Below are 19,981 nucleotides of genomic sequence, written 5' to 3' on the forward strand. Positions count from 1 at the left end.
GGGACGCTCGCTGCAGGGATGTAGACAATGATCGCTGACCGGAAGATACTGATGAGTATTGCGAAGCCGATCGCGACATGTCACCGTTCACCGGAACTTGTGTGTAGCCGATGGGGCTGTGTACTGTTTGGTGTATATTGGCACAAGGCTGAGCCTCAGCCTGGTGAGAGATCGAGTGTCGTGGTGTGCCGCCTATTGACGAGCAAGAGAACATTGAGTCATGTCGATGAGTTGTTGTTGGCGAAAGCAGCTGCTGGTTGTTTCGATATTGTGAAGCTGATTCGATAGTGTTCTGACCGTTGATGTCGACACCAATTCCTTGACCGTTAAACAGGTCACGCATACTGCCGCCCCCGAAGAAGTATGTGTTGTTGTCCATGTGTAAGAGAACTGCAGGAGTGAAATGTTGAGTAGTGGGCACTAATGGGTAGCGTGAGGCAGCTGTGGGTGTATCAGGAAAAGTGCTGGGCTCGGATGGAGTGATGGTGAGTACAGGAGCTAAAGTCTGGATGGCAGCATGCCACAATATAGCTTCAAGTGAAGCGACTAGGGCAAGCGCCCTGAACTTTCCTTTTCGAAGGACCTCTGCAGCCCGCCTGCATGTATTGAGCCTCGAGGTGGCTGTTCGCACTGAGGCATACCAAATTCCAAGGCAAACTAGGCAAATGGGGCTTACGCGGGTCTTTTGGCTGTGAGGGCTGCATGCAGACTGCGACAGCAGTCGATAGCCCAACGATTGTGATTGGGCACGTTGATTGCGACATGCGAGTACTATCTGCAAGGTGAGAATGCTGAGGACATGGCATGAGGTACAAGTGGGAGAGGTATCTTGGAAGTAGCCGCACGATCACATGCAAGCAGAAAACGGCAGGCGCACCCGACCGCCTCACCTTTCGTCGGGGTCCTTCAAAAGCTAGCCATCACTCTCCAATCTGGATTGAACCAAGTTCCTGTCGTCGACACCATGATGGATCGTTAATTTCTTTTACTCATCTTTCGACTATTGGTTGACGTCTCACGCCTTCACGCTCCACACCTTGATGCTCGCATCGCCTCCCGCCGAAATGACCTTGAGACCCTTCTCCCATGCGACACCATTGACGCCATCCTTGTGAGCGTTAAGAGCCTTGATACGCTTGCCAGGGTCTTCTGTGCTCCAGACCATAACATTGGTGTCCAGACTGCCACTTGCGGCATAGTTCTCACTCTCGTCCCAGGCCAGGCAGGTGATGCGGGCGGTATGGGCACTCCATCTGTCCGTGATAACCTTCCAGTCTCCGCCTACCTCAAATGCGTAGATCTTACCGTTTCCAGCACCCACTGCCAGCTTCTTGCCTGAGGCAGAAAAGGCGAGTGCGGAGATGGGAGCAGTTGCACGGCGGAGCACTGTGTCAGTCTCCTTGAGCTCAGTGCCAGTAAGGGTGTAGATGTGTACTAGCTTGTCATCTCCACCAACAGCAACGGTAGAGCCGTGCGCTGCGATTGAGGTCGGGGCGAATTTGACCGGTAACGAGCTGACCTGGGCCCCCTTAGAGTATACTGCGATGGCATCGGTAGAAGGTATTAGCACGGTGCTCGATGTCGCGGCAACGCCCTTGGGTTGGAATTTGAGATCGTGAGCCTCGCCAGTGAAGATCTTGTCTGGAACAGACATGGAGCGTAACGTGTCATCCCAGCCAACACTGTACAGCTCCGCCTCATTCTTGCTGTCGGAGGTCGTGATGCCGGCAACGTAACTTGAATGCGCTGCGCCTTCGACCTTGTCAGCCAATCCAGTCGTGGTGTCCCATGCGAGGACTCGGCCGTCATAGCTTCCCGTGGCGAAAGTAGATCCAGCGATGGCAGCCGATGTAATGTTCTTGGAATGGCCACGGATGATGCGCGTTGGCTTTGGGTTGCCGTCGACGAGGTAGTTCAGGTTTCCTTCGAGATCCACACTGACGATCAGACCATCACTGCGGCCGGTGGGCCATACCACACCAACCTGCTGGTCGGGTATGCTAGCGACGCCTTCCTCGCCCATCCTCCAGGTCTGAATGTTTTTGCCTGCTTCCGGGTCCCATATCCGGACCGTCTGGTCCGCACTGGCTGTGACGAACTTCTTTGAGTCCTTGGACCACGACACGCCGAAGATGCTGCCGGTATGTACACCCTCGCCAATCTGTCCCTTTGCCTCGCCGGTTTTGCCATCGTATAGCCATATGCGCTTGTCGGCGCCAACGCTTACGAATACTGAACCGTCGGGCGAGAAGGCGGTGCCGAAGACGAAGCGGTTGTGCTGACCTCTCAGACTGGTGTTGAACTTGAAGGGAGCGCCGTGGTAGAAGACCAGGCTGGTATCGTCGGAGCCCGTGGCGGCGCGGAGGGGTCGTTGCTGGCGGATAGACACGCAATTGATCTGTGACGAGTGGCCTGAGATCTCGCCCACGCTGTTGCCGCTGTCTGCCGTGATGCAGTGGCCGAAGCGCTCCTTGCCGTCGCCGACAGCTATGATGCGCTGCGAGTCGCCGTCCCATGCCAAGTCGTTGATGCGGCCTGCGATGATGTGGTAGTCGCCTGCACCGCGTCAGCTCCCTCGCTCTGTATCCTGCTATGCCTCACCCACCTTTTGTAGCTCCTTCACCTGCGCAGTCCCACACTTTAACAGTACCCGAGACATCTCCACTAGCTACGTAGAAGCCGGAGGGCGAGAAGCGGGCGACAGTCGTCTGAGTCGTGTGTTGGGTGTATTGTTTACTAACAGCCGGGTCGTCGATGGAGCGCAGGAAGACGGATTTGCCTGACTACATGTCCAATTAGCTCCGCGAAAGCTTCGGGTAGTCGAGAGACTCACGGCATAGGCAATCCGTTCGCCCTTGGGGTCCGAGGAGAGGGGTGTTGCCTGTCCGCGCGTTGTCGAAGGGGACGCTGCCCAGATGGCATCTGTTTATGGTTAGTAGCTGCTATGCAGAAGCTATCTGGGAGCTCATACCTGATACTAGAGACATTGTGCGCGCAGTTCGAAGGACAGTGAGTAGCAAAGGGTACGTGCTGTGTCAATTGCAGAGGAAGCCTGCCTGTAGCTGCCAGCGTTGGCGGTGGCCTCTGCGTCGTCACCGCCTACGTTTCAGCGACCAGCCACGAGTCGCGGGGCAGGTGGGGGTGGCTCCTTCATGACAGCTCACCTGGGGGTAGCTACTGAACATGTTCACATGTTACTCAGGTACCAGCTCTACATGTCAGCACCCATGGTCCGCGTTCCTGTTGCTGATCGTCCAGCTTTGCGGCATGCTTCAGCCAACATCGCATTTCATCATCGACGCCAGGTCTAGAACGAAATACCGCCGAGATGACTATTTAAATAACTCCTTCGATCAAGGATACATCCCAGAACCACATGCGCATGCTTGCAATTCACCGCTGACTGCATGGAAATATCTGGTTGCGATTTGAAGAGGCTGGCACACCGAACAACCTTGGAATGCCCCAGCAGACCCTTGGCGCACGTCATTTCCGCGCGTTGCAAGTCGCGTTGAGATATCTTCAAGACTGAACCGATATACAACTGCATCCTGCATCATTGACTCACTGTCTCGCACATCGCCCATTCTGGACGCTATTCGCTTCCCTCGTTCGCTGTCGCGTCGTTCGCTGTACAACGTCATCACCCGGGAACCCGGCATCCGGTAGCCTACATCCTCAACATCATCATCACCATTCTCATTGCGGAAGAGCAAAGACATCAAACACCATCAACATGTGTCTCATGCGGTCTTACGAAACGCGCGGTCGTACCGTCATTGAACCACCTCCCCGACGAGGAAACTACACGTCCCATACACCAGCCGGCGTAATGCGTCTGCCGCGCGAATGGCGCCGGACCTCAGTCGAGAGCTTCAGCGACGACGGCCGCTACGTCGAGTACAGGTTCGTAATAACTTTATGGCACCATTGGTTGTCTGACACTTACATCATCCAGGCGATCGCGATCTCGTCCCCGTGCTATTGAGTACGTCGAAGAGCCTCGCATACGTGCAAGGAGCCGTGCGAGGAGTCGGGCGAGGAGTGTGTCCAGGCGACGAATCAGCGACGTTGAGATTGTCAGGCCAGCAAGGACCAGCTACATTGACCCTCGTGGAAGTGGTTACGTGGACGAAAGAGTTACGAGGCGAAGCGTCAGCCGAGTAAGACATTGAGGAGTCACACCTCTGCAGACGGGAACATGAGGTATGTGTGATCACAGAACAGAGCAAGCTCGTGCGTGCTAACACGCTCAGGTTTTGAATTGAATATGTACATATGGGATACATAGAAGTTTTGTAATTACGAACGTTTAACTTTCAACAAACCAACAATGCCTGCGGCAAGAAATGTCCCATGTTGCTCACCAACTTCTTGAAGCCTACCCACTTCGAAGATCATCCCTTCAGGCCTAACACAACAAGCCATCTAATAGCTCAACAGCAATCTACGATGGAAATATTTCGGAAACTCCCATCCGGAGATAAATAATAGTGTACATCTTAGGGCGTAGCAACCCCTGCCGCTAACCGCTTCCGAGCTGCACTCCAAGGTGGGGCGCTATATCCGACTCATAGCTAAACTTCGTCATCAGATTTTGAGTCACGATGAGGGAACGACATACAAGTCTTTGAAAACAACGCTCATTCTCACCAATCTACTCATCGTCCCAATCCTACACCATGGCATCCAACCCAATGCAACGATGCTGCATCATCGGCGTAAAGCACTCAGGCACACCACAAGGCCAAATCAAACACATCGACAACAGTACACCTCCCTTCATCCCCATCCCTTAACCCTTCCCATCTAACCCACAAACAAGTCCGCACATACACCACCTACCCCCCCAACAACCCCTTGCCCTCAAACGCCATCCTCATCATGACCGACGTCCTCGGCATGGACTTCCCCAACACCCAACTCATCGCCGACCAGTTCGCGCAAAACGGCTATCTAACCGTCATCCCCGACGTCTTCAACGGGAGCGAAGTGCCGTTTCCGCCTCCGGAGTCGTTTGACTTGCAGGAGTATGTTGAGACGGTTATGCCGAAGACTGATACTGTGGATCCTATGTTTGAGACGGTGATTAAGTATCTGAGGGACGAGTTGGGGATTAAGAGGTTGGGTGGTGTGGGATATTGTTTTGGCGGGAAGTACGTGTGTCGGTTTTTGAAAGAAGGGGGGTTGAGGAATGGGGGGATTGACGCGGGGTTTACTGCGCATCCAAGTTTCGTGGATGCGGAGGAAGTTAGGGATATTAGGGGTCCGTTGAGTATTGCTGCTGCAGGTATGACTTTCAATTGTAACATTCGCGTTTCATTCCTTCCATTCGTTTCAATCATCCCACCTACTCCAAAAAACCAAACTGTCAAAACAGAAACACAAACAAGAAGAACGCACTAACGATACCAACAACAACCCTAGAAACCGATTCCATCTTCCCAGCTGAGAAGCGGCGCGAGACAGAGGATATCCTGAAAGACCACACCGTGCCGTACCAAATGTTCCTGTATTCGGATGTCGAGCATGGGTTCGGTGTTAAAGGGGACTTGTCGCATGCGAAGGCGAGGTTTGCCAAGGAACAGGCCTTTTTACAGGCGGTGGGGTGGTTGGACGAGTATGTTAAGAAAGAGGCGGGGGTTTAGGGGACTTCGAGGGGAGGTTGGGGAAGTTCGTCAGGGTGTTGGACAGGTGTGGTATGGGTGTTTCGTCAGCTGAGTTTTCGTCTTGGAGGGTGGTGTCGTATTCGTGTAGTGTGCATTTGAGCCTGGTAATCTCATCTAGTCTGTTGAGCTGCCCCGCGCTCTCAGTCGTGTACTTCTCCAGCCAGATAGGAGCCATCATCTCGACATCGATGCTAGCATCCGAAAAGTCGCAGTACATCCGTACGAAGTCAACAACCGTGTCGATCGAAGCCAAAACTGCCGAGAGCACCCAGGCGCAGAAGCTGATGGCGAAGTACGTGAAGAGGAACAGGGTTATCAGAAGACAACCCCAGAGATAGCCGGTGAGGATACTGTCGAGTACTTCGTTGGGTTGCGGCATGGATGTCGATGGCTGGAACATGACCGCTTGGTGGGGGAAGAGAGGTGGCATGGTCGTGAGGTAAGACGGTAGAGTAGGTTCGGTTGACTTCTGGGATGTAAGGCTGTGATGAGGCGTGCTGACGACGATGTACCGAGTGTAGCAATGGCGGTGCTCGTAGTAAGGTTAGTCGAAGACCAAATATCGTTCGTAGCAATATGGGTACCTAGCAATAGTGGCTGTTGAACCTCGATGGTTGAGGTCTGGATTTGTTTGCGAAAACATGCGAGATGGCTAGAAGGCTACAGCTGCGCTTGCGTCGTCGTCGAGAGTCGCGCCTTACGGGTCGACCCGGGTCTAGCCATAAACAATCCTCATGTTTAGTCAAATCAGAGAAAGTGCTACCGTCGGTTCAAGAAGAAGGTGCTGACACGCCACTGTCAATCACCGCCTTCACAACCTGCCCCTCCACATTCAAACCCTCCCCTTTCTTCTCAACTTTCTCCGCCCACGGCGGCTCTCCATCCTCATCAAACTCCGCCCACTGAAAAAACCCACAACTCTCCCGACCCGGCACATAACCCGCATGGCACATCCACATATACCTCCCCCTCGATTCCTTCTTCCTCGTCGCGCACCTCAACACATTCGAAACACCACACTTGCATTTCGGCGTATATCTCGGATGGAGGCTATCCTTATAGAACCGATACGTGATATTGAGACGCTTGTTCTTCGCAAGCGGATGAGGATCGATAGCTTGGGCCGGCGCAATCGAGTGTTTCCATTCTTCTTGCATCTCAGCATGCATGACCAGGAGCGAGTTGTGTGGTAAATGAATGCTGATTTGGCCTTGTGCGTCCGCGAGAGAACCGTCGTCTTTTCGGTGCTCGTCGTCTTCGGCGACGGTCTTGCGGACCCGGAATTCGCGCGCTACGCCGAGGCTTAGACTGCCGATTACGGCTCGAGGGCCGAGATAGGTGAGTTGGTCGGCGTGGTATCCAACGCTTTCTTGTGGACCGTCGTAGCAGTTGACGAAGGCGGTGTTTGCTTTCCATGGGTGAGGGGATTGGTATTTGAGTTTCTTGCCGTTGGGGTAGAAGTCGCGGATTCTGCGTTGGATTTCGCGGTTGACGGCGTCTTCGACTTGGGGGCATGCGTTGAGCATTTCTGGTAGGCTTTGTCGGACATCCTGGATGGAATCAGCATTTTGGAGGTATGTCTTGTCAGCGGTCCTACCTTGATCTGGCCACCGTTGTAGATGTATTCCGTCTTTTGTCTTTCCGCCTCTTCTAAGCTGTTGACGTAGAAGGAGTACGTGTGTGGGCTCACAACAACTCTGTCGAATAGCTTGAACTCGTACCTGTCGTAGGTCGACGAGGCGTCCAGTAATTGTGACAGCAGTGCATCCGCTTGCTCTACCGGAAGGAAATTATGTATGATTGAACAAGGCGTATGTACTTCGATGTCTTCTGGGCTATAGAGAAATAGTGTCTTGCCCTTTCTCACAAGTGGCTTCTTGTTCAGGGTTCCATTGGCCGGAGCAATGCGATACGAGCTCAGTGACGATTGATAGCCCACTGTCGATGATGCGGGTCGCTTGCGTGGGGAAGTAACTTGAGGTCGCGATAGACACTCCGAGGCTTGTTCAACGGCCCCGTCAGCAGCGAGCAATGCTTCAAGCAGAGTTCCTTCATCAACTGTAGGATGTAAAGATGCCAGCAAGGCCAGCTTGAAATCGGTAGACTCTTCTTCTGGGTCTTTAGCCTCTGAAGGCCGCGTGCTCGTACTCGCCACTGACTTGGACGGCCCCTCATCCCACTTCCTCTTGCGCGACACAAACGCGTCCATACCGACTGTGGTGCGTTACAATGGCGCGCATAGTCGTATCAACAAACTGAAATGGCTTCCTCGACAGTGGCGACTGGCGTAACAGCAGACGCGCTGTCACGGGACAACCTCCGGCGCCACACCAGCCCCGCCAGAACCCAAAGGCGCCTCGGTCAATCGACACCTCGTCATCCGCAACCATGCTGCAGCACAACACCAACTCCACGTCCCGGCGCGACATGACGCGCCGTACCATACCTATCTTCCACGCGCCGTAATCCCAAATCCCACCCCTACCTTCACCACCCACGATGCTCGAGTTCCGCACCCAAGGCTTCAACGGCTACTCGGTCAAATACAGCCCCTTCTTCGACTCGCGCATCGCCGTCGCAACATCCGCCAACTTCGGGCTCGTCGGAAACGGACGATTATACATATTAGGCCTTACAGCGAATGGCATCGTAGCTGAGAAATGGTACTTATCCACCCCGTCATTCTCGTACAAGCCACTTGCTTCCCAATCACATGCTAACCCGTCCCCAGGTTCGACACGCAAGACTCACTCTTCGACAGCACCTGGTCCGAAGCGCACGAGAACCAACTCCTCACCGCCGGCGGCGACGGCTCCGTAAAACTCTTCGACATAAACGTGCCCAACTTCCCCATCGCATCCTGGCAAGAGCACGCGCGCGAAGTCTTCGCCGTACACTGGAACCTCGTCGCAAAAGACACTTTCCTATCCTCGTCCTGGGACGGCACAATCAAGATCTGGAATCCGAATGCGGATGCGAGTATAACCACGCTGCCGACGCATTCATGTACCTACAGTGCGAGTTTCAGTCCGCACAGTCCGAGTGTGCTGTCAAGTGTGAGTAGTGATAGCCATTTGAGGGTTTTCGATCTGAGGACGCCGGCGAGTGCGAGTAATCACTTGACGATGAGTGTGCCGATTCATCAGCCGCCGAAAGCGAGGATGGGACATGCGTCGGGCGTGGGTGTTGCGCCTGCGGAGGCGTTGACGCATGATTGGAATAAATATCGGGATACTATCGTTGCAACCGCAGGTGTGGATCGCGTGATACGCACGTTTGATATCAGGATGCCGCAGCAGGGGCCTGTTGCTGTTTTACCAGGACACGAGTATGCGGTTCGGAAGCTGAGTTGGAGTCCGCATTTGAGCGATATATTGCTTAGTGCGAGTTACGATATGACGTGTCGGGTGTGGACGGATGGGAGTGCTATGGGTGTGGGGAGTGTGAAGCAGGAGAACATGCTGGAGGATCCTATGTTTTATGGTGGAGGTAGAGAGATGGGGAGGATGGGGAGGCATACCGAGTTCGTTACGGGTGTTGATTGGTGTTTGTTTGGCGCGGAGGGCTGGTGTGCTAGTACGGGGTGGGACGAGAGGGTTATGGTATGGGATTGCCGGGCTATCATGCAATGAAATGACGACGTTTCATGCAACATGCGCTCGACACTGAGATATATCTGGTCTCCATTCCCTACAAAAGTAACAATGCTCAGCGAGATACATCGCGAGTCATAATGCGGACCACCAACTCAACGAGACAACAAGCAAAAGACAGGGTATCATCCCATAGCTACACCCAGACACCGAAATGCAAATCCCACATGCGCCGCCCAAATGCCGAAGCTCAGAAACGCCTTTATGCTCCTTCCTCTATCATTCGCTTTCATGATCTTCCTCCAGATCCCCGACGTTCAGAACATCGTCAAGCGCATCGTCCATCTCCTGCATGTCTTGTACGCTACCTCCTTGCCAATGCATGGCCACTTCGTCATCGATCTGCACCGGGTCGCCAGAGCCAACTTCAAGACCTTCCTATAGATCGCCGAGGTTCAGAATATCGTCAAGCGCATCGTCCATCTCTTGCATATCCTGTACGCTGCCTCCTTGCCAATGCATACCCACTTCGTCATCAATCTGCATCGGGTCGCCAAAGTCAATTGTCCATGTCTCTCCGTTGAGGTCGTGCTTAGTCCCATTTGCAATGCCATTGATACCGTTGGTGAGAGTACCATTCGTAAGCGGTTTCGCGGGCGCATTGTAGATGTCTTCGATGCCGTGCGTGTCAAGAAACCTCGAGTTCATTATCGATCCCGCAATCAGTGGTGTTTGTCCGAGGTACGAGTCTCCGAGTTCCAGCGCGAGTCTCAAGTCCTCCATACACAGAAGTTTCCGCTTTCGTCGCTCTTCTGCTTCGACGGGGAGTTCGCCTCCGATGCCTCGGGCCAGCTCGCCGCGGTCTACTAATCTTTCCTCTCGCGCGAGCTTCTTCTTGAACTCGCCTGTGCGCACGTATCCAGGGCCATTACTGCTCACTTTGCCTAGTAAGTTTGCCAGTGCTTCTTTTATGTACGTCTCGGTAGCGATGTTGAGGTAGTCTGGACAGTCGGACGTATGGCCCTGAGGTAGCCCGAACTCGTAGCATATCGGTAGCAGGCGGTAGGATATCGTTGTTGCGGTGGGAAATTCGTGTGTCTCGGCGTAGAGGGCCGAGGTATACCGTTTCCGAATCTCAAGTTCCCAGTCTGTGACCAAGTTGTTAGCATCTCAAGACGTAAAGGAAGGGCATCGCATATGTCGTGTACGTACTCGTCTTTCCAAATCCACCGCCCTGGTTGCTGCTCGGCCCAACATCGAGCTGCTTCGCCCGTCTCGCATCAACATACTCCTGCACCGGCCCAGCAGCACCCGCGCCCAAGCCTTCCAGCCCCGTACTCAGCGGGCTCTCGCCTGCCGGTATACCCTTCAGCCTCTTTCTCTCCCTCCGACTCAATTGCATGACCTCGTGCTTGAGTCTCTTCTCGCTCTCGTCCCCTGTCCCCTTGACCGTCCCGCTAGTCGGCTTATCACTACTCGACACCCAACTAGCGATGCCTGCTTCGGGCGGGTCGCGCCATATGTTAGCGTATATAGCTGTGAAGAGCGCATTGTGCGCGTGTTCGAGGGCGGGTGTGGTGAGGATCTTGGACAGCTTGTGGGACAGCTCCTCCTGGTTGAGGTTGCCGAGGAGAAAGAAGGAGAGGGCCTTCTTGTAGATGGTCCAGTCTGCGTCGCTTATGGAGCCTTTGACTGCGGCGTACAGGGGCTCGACGTCTACACGGGGGGCGCGCGGCGCGTTGGGCTTCTTGGTGAGGTCGGTCTGGAGAGATGTGAGGCTGGGCAGGGTGCCCGACGAGAGCGTCGGCGTGGTGGAGACGTTCATGTCATTGGGCCGTATGGTGCCTGCCATGATGGCGGTGGAAGCGCGCCGTGGTGGCGCTCAATGCGTCGTGATGTGCGCGTTGCGAGGTCGTCGCGCGTTGGACAGATGCGCGTGCGGGCTGTGGAGAAGGCTGAGGGCGGCGGGAGAGCGACGCCGGGGTCTGCGCGACGCTTCAAGAGTGCCAGCGGGGTCGCACACGTATGCAATGATGGTCCCCGATGACGGGCAAGGACAGCAGGCGTTGTGCGGGGCCTACGCTGATGGACAAGCATGCAGTCGTGGAGAGCGTGAGGTCAGAGCTCGGGGGTTTGCGGAGTTGATGCTGGGGCAGCCTAACAACTTCCACGAGCCCCATGAAACCTCCACCACATGCACCCTCGACTTCGGTCCCAAAACATTCAATGTAAATCCCATTCGCTATGCACTTATATACTAACATGATTCGTTTTCATATACGCTCCCGTCCCAATGCTAGTGCAGTCGCTTTTATGCCATGTACACTGTCCCCCATTGTACAGTATCGCTAGTTTTCACCAAACACATCTCCCAACTCCACTTTGCCTACGCTCCAAATCTCTCGCTCATCTTCCATCTCGTCGCTCGACAAGCCGAGACCGCCTGCGCCACCCTCGGCCTCCTTCCTTTCTCTGGCTTGCCCAGCCAGCCTCATAGCAACCCTCTTGAAGTAGTCGCCCATGCTGCGCTGTTGACCAGCAGACAGGCTCTTGCCAGGTCCAGCCATGTACTTGTCGAACACGGCCGTCTCTTCGTCCACCACCGAGAAGATGGCAAGAAACGCCGCTTCAGCCGACAGCTTGACTGGGATCACCGGATCGCGCACCGATGCGAAGACCACCGGTATGAGGAGCGGGATATGCGGACGGATCAATTCGTTGTGCTCTCGAGCAACTGTACGAAGCACCACAAGCGCCAACCGCCTCGTGTCGACGGGATGGCCGGGCTCGACTACTGGCGCAAGAGCCTCGAATATTGGCTTGGTGTGGTCGAAGCTCTTGTTGCTCTTCTCCGATAGAAGGTATTTGCCAGCGGCGAGGATCGAGTTATCCGAGATGAAAGGTTGTGAATGTCCAACACCCTGGCATATAACGTTCACAGTCTCGTCTGCGAACGATTCTGTCAGAGCCTCGGGGGCATCTAGCAGAATGGCATTGAGCGCCAGTACAGAAGATTTGTTGAAGTGGGTCGTAAGCACGCGAGCCTTGAGAAGACTGGACGCGACGTCCTCTGGAAGGCAGCTGATCAGGGCTCCTAGAAGTCGAGCGTTTGTAATTGCCATTGCATCTACCCCATGTTAGTCACACTAAGCAGGATCAGAATCAGTCTAAACTTACCGTTAGAATCATCGCTCTCGTTGTCGATGAGACCTAGGATGGCGTTCCTGCTTGCTTCGCTCATGTTCTTGCCTGCCTTGCTTACGACCTCAAACAAGGCCTTCAGCATAGCCGTCTTGACATTTTCGTCGCTTGTCTTGGATCCCGTCACCAACTCAGCGATGAGTGGGTCCACCCTTGGTGTAAGCTTGATCAATGTACCAAGAGCCTTGGCTGCTCGCGCTCGCAGTACATCTGAGGATGTATCGGCAAGCGACTTGGCGAACGTACGCTGGAGTTGGGGCAAGAAGGGCTTGAGGAAGGTTGGGATCTTCTCTAGCAGGTTGTTGAGTGTGAGCAGAATAGCTGCCTTCACCTCGACAGAACGCTCTGTGACCACACGAATGAGGGGTCCTGTAATCTGAGTAACAAACGGCTGGAGTGACTTCGCGCTGGTGCGGTCGATGACGTCGGAGATAGCCAGAGCAGCTTGAGTTCGCTGGTCTACCGAACCGTTCATGAGACCCTGCAAGAAGATAGGCAGGATGGCGTTGATACCCTTGGGGAGTGAGAATCCAGGGAGGTCTGCACCAGCAACCCCAACTTGGTTGAGTGTCTGACGAGTTGAGATAACAAGCGACTCCATCTCTTCTTTCCGCAGACGCTTGCTTGTGAGAGTGCTGAGAGCAGTCCATGCAGCCTTGACGACTTCTGTATCGCTATCGCCAAACGAGATGAGAAGTGCCCGGATTAGGTCAGGGTAGTATCTCGAGAAATCAACGTCTGCCTCTGCAAAGAATTTGGCCAAGTGGATGTCGGCACGTGCACGTCTCCGCTCATCGTCATGTTTCGACAAGGCAAGCATGACGCTCATGGCCGTATTAAGACCATCGAATTCATCCACAGATAGGAGTACCTTGTCAAACGACGTCTCGAGTTCTGAACGGAGCTCTTCGTCCTTGGAAGCGATGACATTGTCCATGATGGTGTTGAGGATGTTGGGCAGTCGTCGGGTCATAGCGGAGCTTGCCACCTCAGCCAACGATGCAATAGCGCGGGCATTGAAGGCAGTCATAGGCGAAGTGAGAAGTGTTGGTAGGAGATTTGGTAGAATGATGTTTGATCGTTGTTGATCTGTGAGGAGGGTGAGAAGCGCTGATAGGGCGTTTTGCGCATCGTCGTCCGAACGCAGAAGATTGAGCAGGTAAGGTAGGACCTGGTCGACAGCCCTCTTGCCAAAGATTTGTTGTAGAGCGTCGAAGGCTTCCGCCGCTGCTTCTCGCACATCCGCGTTGGGATCCACCAGAGCAGTCCGTACAACTTGGATAAGAGTCTTCTCGTAGTCCTCGAGTTGCTCTGGCGAAGCAGCTGCGATGATTTCGCGAAGGGCGATGCAGATACCCTGCTTGGCGTCTGTATCGGTGGTATGTAGACCCTCCTCGAGGGTAGGCAACAACGTAGCAAGTACACCGTCTCCAGCTTTGCGAATGAGCTCTCCCAGCGCGTTTCCGGCGATGACCTTCTGCTCCATGTTTGAGCTTGCCAGACGGCGGATGAGAAGTTGAGTAAGCGTAGGAATAAGCTCGCGCAGAGTACGAGGACTGGCCACCAATGCCTTCCATACGTTGATGGAGGCTGTTCGTACAAGGCCAGACGTGTCGAATCTGCAAATGTATAGAGCAGACAGGACCTTGTTGCGCTTCTCTTCTCCGAGGACTTCGAGTAGCGATTGACCAGCCTCTTTCGCGCCCTCTTCGACCTCTTCCTCTTCCACCTTGCCGCTGATACCTGTGAGGTTGAACAGTAAATCTCCAACAAGCTCCACGGAACTGAGACGAATCCTGTAGCTGTCGTCTGCGAGACCCCTCTCAAGCTCTGGTAGTAGCAGGTCGATTGCCTTGGTGGCAAAGTTCTTGACCAAGAGACGACCAGCTCGCAGGGCAGTTTCTCGGATCGATTCCACTTCGTCTGCAAGACCGCCAAGAATGGGAGGAATGATCTTGCTGAGGTAGTTGGCAAAACTGTTTCCAAAGCAAACTGGCAAGAAGATGAACAGAGACATGAAACCTTCTCGAACAGAAGCTCTGCTGCTAGCCACGTTCTGCAGGATGCTTGGCAGTGTCTCTTCCAGGCGTCCGGTTCCGAGACCTGCAAGAACCTCTGACAGAGCTTGAGCGGAACCAAGTCGATCTCCAGCACCAGTGTCGGACTTGAGGGTAGACATAAGACTTGGAATGAGATCTGGCAGAGCATCTTCTCCAAGCTTTTCGACGAGTGAACCGAGCGCTTTTGACGCGGTAGCACGTGTAGCCGGTACAGGGTCCACGATCGCAACCCGTAGTCCAGCGACCAAGATTGGCAGATGGGAAGTGAGGTCCTTCCTTTCTGAGAGGTATGCCAAGCTGCCGATGATTTGTGAGGACTTCCGCTTGGTTCCAGAGCGATCGCCCAAACCACGCTCCAGAATTCGCACAACGAGAGCGAGAGAAGGCGCATCGAGGAAATGTGCGAACTGAATCTTGATCAGAGCATCGAGGGCATCGTCTGTGTACTTTGTCGGGTCGCTGAGAGCCTTCAAGATGATGTTGACGACGCTCTTGATCTCAGGATTGCTGATGACTTCACCGAAGCGCTGCAAACTTCGGTTTGCTGAAGATCGGACTTCTTTGTGGCTGTCTGTCAACACAACGGTGAGGGGTGGAATGATATCGGGCAAGCTAAGAGCCAGCTGGTTAGGATCGAGATATGCCATGGCTCCCAAAGAGTCACAAGCACCCTTCTTACTACGCCACTGATCCTCATCAAGACCTTCCAAGAGGATTGGTAGAACCTGTTTGACACCAAAGGAACTGAGCGTGGAGAAGCAAGTCTTGGCAGCATCGAGACAGGCTTCTCGGACGTCTGCACTGGTATCGCCGAATCCAGCAAGCAATTGAGGCACTAGCTGGATGACATATGGTTCGAACAAGCGACCGAGGATCAGCGAGAAGAGCTCGTATGCCAGGTATACTCCCTGCCTTTGGTTTATGTCTTTCTTGTTCTCGCTAGCTCCTTTGAGGGTGGACATGATCCGATGTTCTTTGAGCAGACCCAGACCCTTACCGCGTACGACACCCGCCAGACCATAGGCAGCACCGCGACGCGAGGCATACTTCTTTGAAGTGAGTAGTTGATCCATCATCTGATTGATGTAATTCGACACCTCTTGCTCGGAAGTACGGACCAGCGGTGGCAGACATTGGGCAACGGCGTATTGCACTGTCTCGGAAGGCGTACTGAGAGTTGCCAAAAGTCTCTGTACGACCTTTTGAACGCGCTCATCGCCAGCCGCAAGATGACGACCCAGTGCACCATAAAGAATGATGACTGCTTCGTTGACTTGATCGTACATCTCCGACTTTCGGTCAGGGGCTTCAAGAGCGTTCTCGAATAGTTCCATGAGAGGCTCGACCTTGGTTTGCGCTTTGACGGTGATGACTGAGGTCGCAGCTTCGATCAACTCATCTCTGACCGCGGGACTTCGGTCTCCCAAGGGGCCCTCGTAGATCAGGAAGTTCAAGAAGTCTACAAGATCATCGGGCTTGAAACCTGGTGTCATCTCCTTGAAGGCAAGCGCAATACCGTCTCTGCTCTCCCAGGGATCGCGAAGATCGACCTTTCGTGGCATGCCGTACTCATCACGCTCTGGGACGCGTGGCTTGGCCTTTTCGGCGTAGGTCTCGCGCAGTCTCCGTAGAATGTCGTCAAAGGTGTCAGGGAATTTGGTAATGATTTCGCCAATAGCTCGTGCGGTTGCCCTTCTGAGTGGCTTCTCGAGAGAGTCCAGATAAGGCAGCATCTGTACGCCAGCATCTGCTTTGAGTTCTAGGTCGTTTTCGTCCCAAATTGTTCGGGCCAGCTCAGCGTTCTCAGACTCATCGTCGTGACAAGCGATGAAGATCTCTTCACTGAAGGTCAGGTCGTTCATGTCGAGTTCAGCGTCAATGGCTTGCAAAACCGCGGTTCGGACGCCAGTCTCCGGCACGATGGTACCACGCAGCAAGGCGCCCAGCTCGTCATTGGTAATGTTCGGGGCCAGTCCGCTAGCGAGATTGGTTACGCAATCCTTGATTATCTTGTAATGCTGCTGGTATCTCTGCATGGACCACACCAGAATCTCCAGTAAGGCCTTGCGGGGAAGACGAGGGTCAGTGCCTTTGATGTGTTAGCAAGGTATCAGTGTTCGTGCTTTGAGAACTCACAGGAGTTGGTGTGGAAAGTCAACACTTCGATAGCCAGGATCAGCTGCTCGTCAGCTTCTTCGGGCGCAGACTTGCCAATACCACCCTTTTCTAGTACAAGGAACAGCAGAGGGAAGCAGTACGCCAAAGATACTGCGTCGAGCGGCCTCTGTTCGCTCAAGAACCGGAGACGGTAGAGGACGCGTGTTACCAGATCTAAGATTATCAGTAAGGTCCGAAGCTAAACTATCGTCGGAATGTACTTACCACCAAGATCCTCATCTTCATACTCGCTAGCAAGCTGTATAGAACCGATCGTTCGCAGTACTGCTACACCAATAAATGGTCGCATCATGCCTAGACGGTTGGATACGCGCTCAGAGCACGAGATCAAAGCAGTCGCTGGAACGTCTCCCAGCAGAAGACCAGCACCAGCACGAATGGCTTGGATCAAGAGATCCACGGCAGGTCCCATCCATTGCTCCGCCTCTGTCGGAGGTCCAGTAGCGAGACTCCGGATGATGCCCACACCTCGCCTCATCCTGTGCTCTGTGCCAGTGACTTCTTTCCTGATAGCGGATTCCTTAGCCAGCTGGGCGTTGACTTTGGCCTGGTCGTCTGCGCTCAGCTTCTTGGCCTGGCCCTTCTTTTGTGCAAGCTGTGCTCGTAGCTCTTCTTCCCACTTCAGGGTATCGTAGTCTTTCGTGTTCTTGTCGATTACCACAGGTGCTTTCTTCGAAAGGACGTCGATGTACGCTGTGCCCTCCGGTGTACGGAAGATGGCTGCCTCGGTCGGTCCTACGGATTCCATCTGCTTTGGGTCGAGGTCTTGACTGAATTGCTTGACCACTGCCGGCAGAGCTGCCTCTGGAGCCACGAAAGCCATGTCGGTATAAGCGCTGTAGGCTGCTGCGTCAATGGCGGGCAGTTTCTCATTGTCTTTGTTCTGTGTCGGACGTTAGCAATAATTCATCGAAAAGATTAATAGTTAAACAATAATACCTCCGTTGCTTCGTTGATAGTGCTCACAAAGTCTTGTAAGTTATCCCGGACGACTTGGCCGGGATCTACACCCATGCGAAGGCATAGATCGATCCAAGACACTCTTGGCATGATCTCCTTTCTTGCTAATACAACGAGACGCATGGCCTGCTTTTCTAGAGCCTCAGTATCGACACTTGCGTTCTCTTTCTTCACTGTCTCTGCAGGCAGGCATATGCAAGTCAAAACAGCGCCAAGCTCAGCTGAACCTGCTTTGGATGCGAACGCAGCGCTCTCCTTGTCTTCTTGTTCACTTGACCTGTACCACGACCACAATCCTTCTATTATGATATTGCTGATCTTCTCGGGCGAGGTTTGAAGATATGCTTGTGTCAAAGCCTGCTTAGCAGCCGCCTTCGCCTTGGCGGAGACGCTGGGAGCGACGATGAGAAAGATGAACGCCTGTGCCCATGCATCTGCGACTTCTTTGGAAGCTAGTGTGACGTCTGGCGCAATGGCCTTCAAGGCGCGTAGTGCAATGGAAACGTCCTCTTCTGAAGACAATTTCGAATAGACTTTGGGGTTGAGAAGGATGGAAGGCTTTGGTTGTGTGGCGAGCGATTGCGAGATGACATCAGATTTCTTATAGATGGATCCCAGCTTCTCGTCCTTCATGTTTTGTACTCTATCGATGAGGAGCGCAACAGTGTAGTGTCCTACCGTGACCAAACCACTCTGGGTCGCAGGCAGCGGGTTTGCGTTGACTTCCTGCCAAATCTCAATGAGCTTCGGCAGAGTTGTTTGGCAGAACGCAAGTACGTCGGGTTGAGCTTGCTGTTCATCGGAGAGATTCCACCAGAGATCTGCTGCGCGAATTGCCCAAAGCTTCTTAACGGGTACGCGTTTATCGGCCATGCCCTTGATAAAGGCATCTGAGACGGCCTTGTCAAGAGCAACTCCGTTCGCCAAGCCAAAGTTCAGGTGGGTTGTTATTGCGGACACTTCAGCTACGACAGCTGGCTCACTCGGCTCCTTCAAGGCTACTGGAGCGATACCTGCTGGGATCTTCTTTGCCAGGGCTATTGACTCTGGTAGCGCTGAGAGCATCTGAGCATGAAGGACCTTCTGGTCAGCACCGGAGACTTTGCCTTGTTTTAAAGGAGTAAGCACTTCGTCTGCGACCTTGTCAATCTTGGCATCATCTTTTGATCGCGAAGCCAAAGCTTTGAAGGTTCGCAAAGCGCCTGCGCGAATGGCAGCATTGCTCGATTTGACATTGGAAAGCAGCGGCTTCAGCATGTTCCCTAGCAAAACATCGGAGAGATCCATAGACTCGGGGAGGGCCAAGAACATGGGTGAGACGATGTCGTTGAGTACTACTTCGGGAGCTCTCAGCAAAGCCTTTTCGATGGGTGGTATGACATCCTTCCGCAGCTCTTCCAGGGTAGGGAAGCTGTCAAAGAAATCGTGTAACGCATTGGAGATGTGGTCCGGCAGCTGGCTCCTTGATCCGACAATCTCTCGTGTGTAGTAGGTGTAGTAGTCTTGCTTGCGGCCTTCGAGGAGTGGCTTGACGGTCGGTAGACGGGATGAGACACCAGCGATGACGCCGAGGAAGACAGCATTTCCAGCTGTGGGCGCGCTGCCCTTTGCGGTGAGGTTTGTGACGAGTTTGTCGAGGGCGTCGTTGCCAATTGCCTCGGAGCGGAAGATGGCGCGCAGGGCCCGGCGCGTCGAAACGAGGGCCGCTATGGAGAGGCGGCCAGCTCGCCGGTCGCCCCCAGCGCTCACGCACGTCTCGAGTACGCGCGCATTTGCCAGCGCCACATCCAGGCCGAGCTTGGCCCACCGTTCAGGCGACTTTGCAAACTGCAGCAGCAGCACGGAACACCAGTCGTTGAGCACAAAGGCATTGGCGTGCGCGATGGCCTTCTTGGAGCATTCCTGCGTCAAGAATTTGACCACCGGCGGCAGTACCTTGTCGCCATGGGGTCCGTTTACCAGCGACTTGAGGACGCCCTCGACCGCGCGGCGTGATTCGCGGTCGTCGTATAGCGGATATGTTTCGAAGAGGAGTTCGAGGAGCGCTTGGAGGTCGGCAGTGACGAGGGCTATAGGAAGGTCGTTGAGTCAGCCATCGTTCGCGTCCACGTGCAGTCCCCAGAGACACTCACAGTCGTCTGCGACCTTGGTCTGCAGCCCCGAGAGCTCGTTGACTCGGCGCTTGGTGGAGCTCGTTATGAGCTTCGGCCGCAGCTCGTCGCGGTGGATTGCCCGCGACTCAGCGTCCCCATTCACAGCCATGTCTATCAGTCCACATGTGAAGGCGGGTGCGGGGTGTTGGCGGGGTTGCGTGTCGGCG

At 54.1% G+C, this 19,981-nt stretch overlaps 5 protein-coding genes across 5 annotated transcripts; 1 reads left to right on the forward strand and 4 right to left on the reverse strand.

The window, feature by feature from the left end:
* Window positions 1-1,015: 1,015 nt before the first annotated feature.
* J4E86_010200 (uncharacterized protein) lies at window positions 1,016-2,987 on the reverse strand (the record flags this gene model as incomplete). Its single annotated transcript, XM_051450699.1, has 4 exons — window positions 1,016-2,556; window positions 2,606-2,783; window positions 2,834-2,922; window positions 2,972-2,987. 4 exons carry the CDS (start codon window positions 2,985-2,987, stop codon window positions 1,016-1,018), a joined length of 1,824 nt encoding a protein of 607 aa, XP_051298214.1.
* A 2,638-nt stretch (window positions 2,988-5,625) lies between these two features.
* On the reverse strand, window positions 5,626-7,878 carry J4E86_010201 (uncharacterized protein; the record flags this gene model as incomplete). The annotated part of the gene is made up of 3 exons (XM_051450700.1): window positions 5,626-6,151; window positions 6,666-7,219; window positions 7,267-7,878. The coding sequence occupies 3 exons, from the start codon at window positions 7,876-7,878 to the stop codon at window positions 5,626-5,628; spliced, it is 1,692 nt and encodes a 563-aa protein (XP_051298215.1).
* Window positions 7,879-8,168: 290 nt separating this feature from the next.
* J4E86_010202 (uncharacterized protein) lies at window positions 8,169-9,301 on the forward strand (the record flags this gene model as incomplete). The annotated part of the gene is made up of 2 exons (XM_051450701.1): window positions 8,169-8,332; window positions 8,401-9,301. The coding sequence occupies 2 exons, from the start codon at window positions 8,169-8,171 to the stop codon at window positions 9,299-9,301; spliced, it is 1,065 nt and encodes a 354-aa protein (XP_051298216.1).
* A 399-nt stretch (window positions 9,302-9,700) lies between these two features.
* On the reverse strand, window positions 9,701-11,114 carry J4E86_010203 (uncharacterized protein; the record flags this gene model as incomplete). Its single annotated transcript, XM_051450702.1, has 2 exons — window positions 9,701-10,410; window positions 10,475-11,114. The coding sequence occupies 2 exons, from the start codon at window positions 11,112-11,114 to the stop codon at window positions 9,701-9,703; spliced, it is 1,350 nt and encodes a 449-aa protein (XP_051298217.1).
* Window positions 11,115-11,610: 496 nt separating this feature from the next.
* On the reverse strand, window positions 11,611-19,923 carry J4E86_010204 (uncharacterized protein; the record flags this gene model as incomplete). Its single annotated transcript, XM_051450703.1, has 6 exons — window positions 11,611-12,389; window positions 12,440-16,612; window positions 16,660-16,854; window positions 16,906-17,584; window positions 17,641-19,730; window positions 19,794-19,923. 6 exons carry the CDS (start codon window positions 19,921-19,923, stop codon window positions 11,611-11,613), a joined length of 8,046 nt encoding a protein of 2,681 aa, XP_051298218.1.
* Between the last annotated feature and the right edge of the window lie 58 nt (window positions 19,924-19,981).

Source organism: Alternaria arbusti (genome assembly GCF_024043155.1).
Source record: "Alternaria arbusti strain BMP 1465 chromosome Unknown scaffold_20, whole genome shotgun sequence".
In the NCBI taxonomy this organism is placed as follows: Eukaryota; Fungi; Ascomycota; class Dothideomycetes; order Pleosporales; family Pleosporaceae; genus Alternaria; species Alternaria arbusti.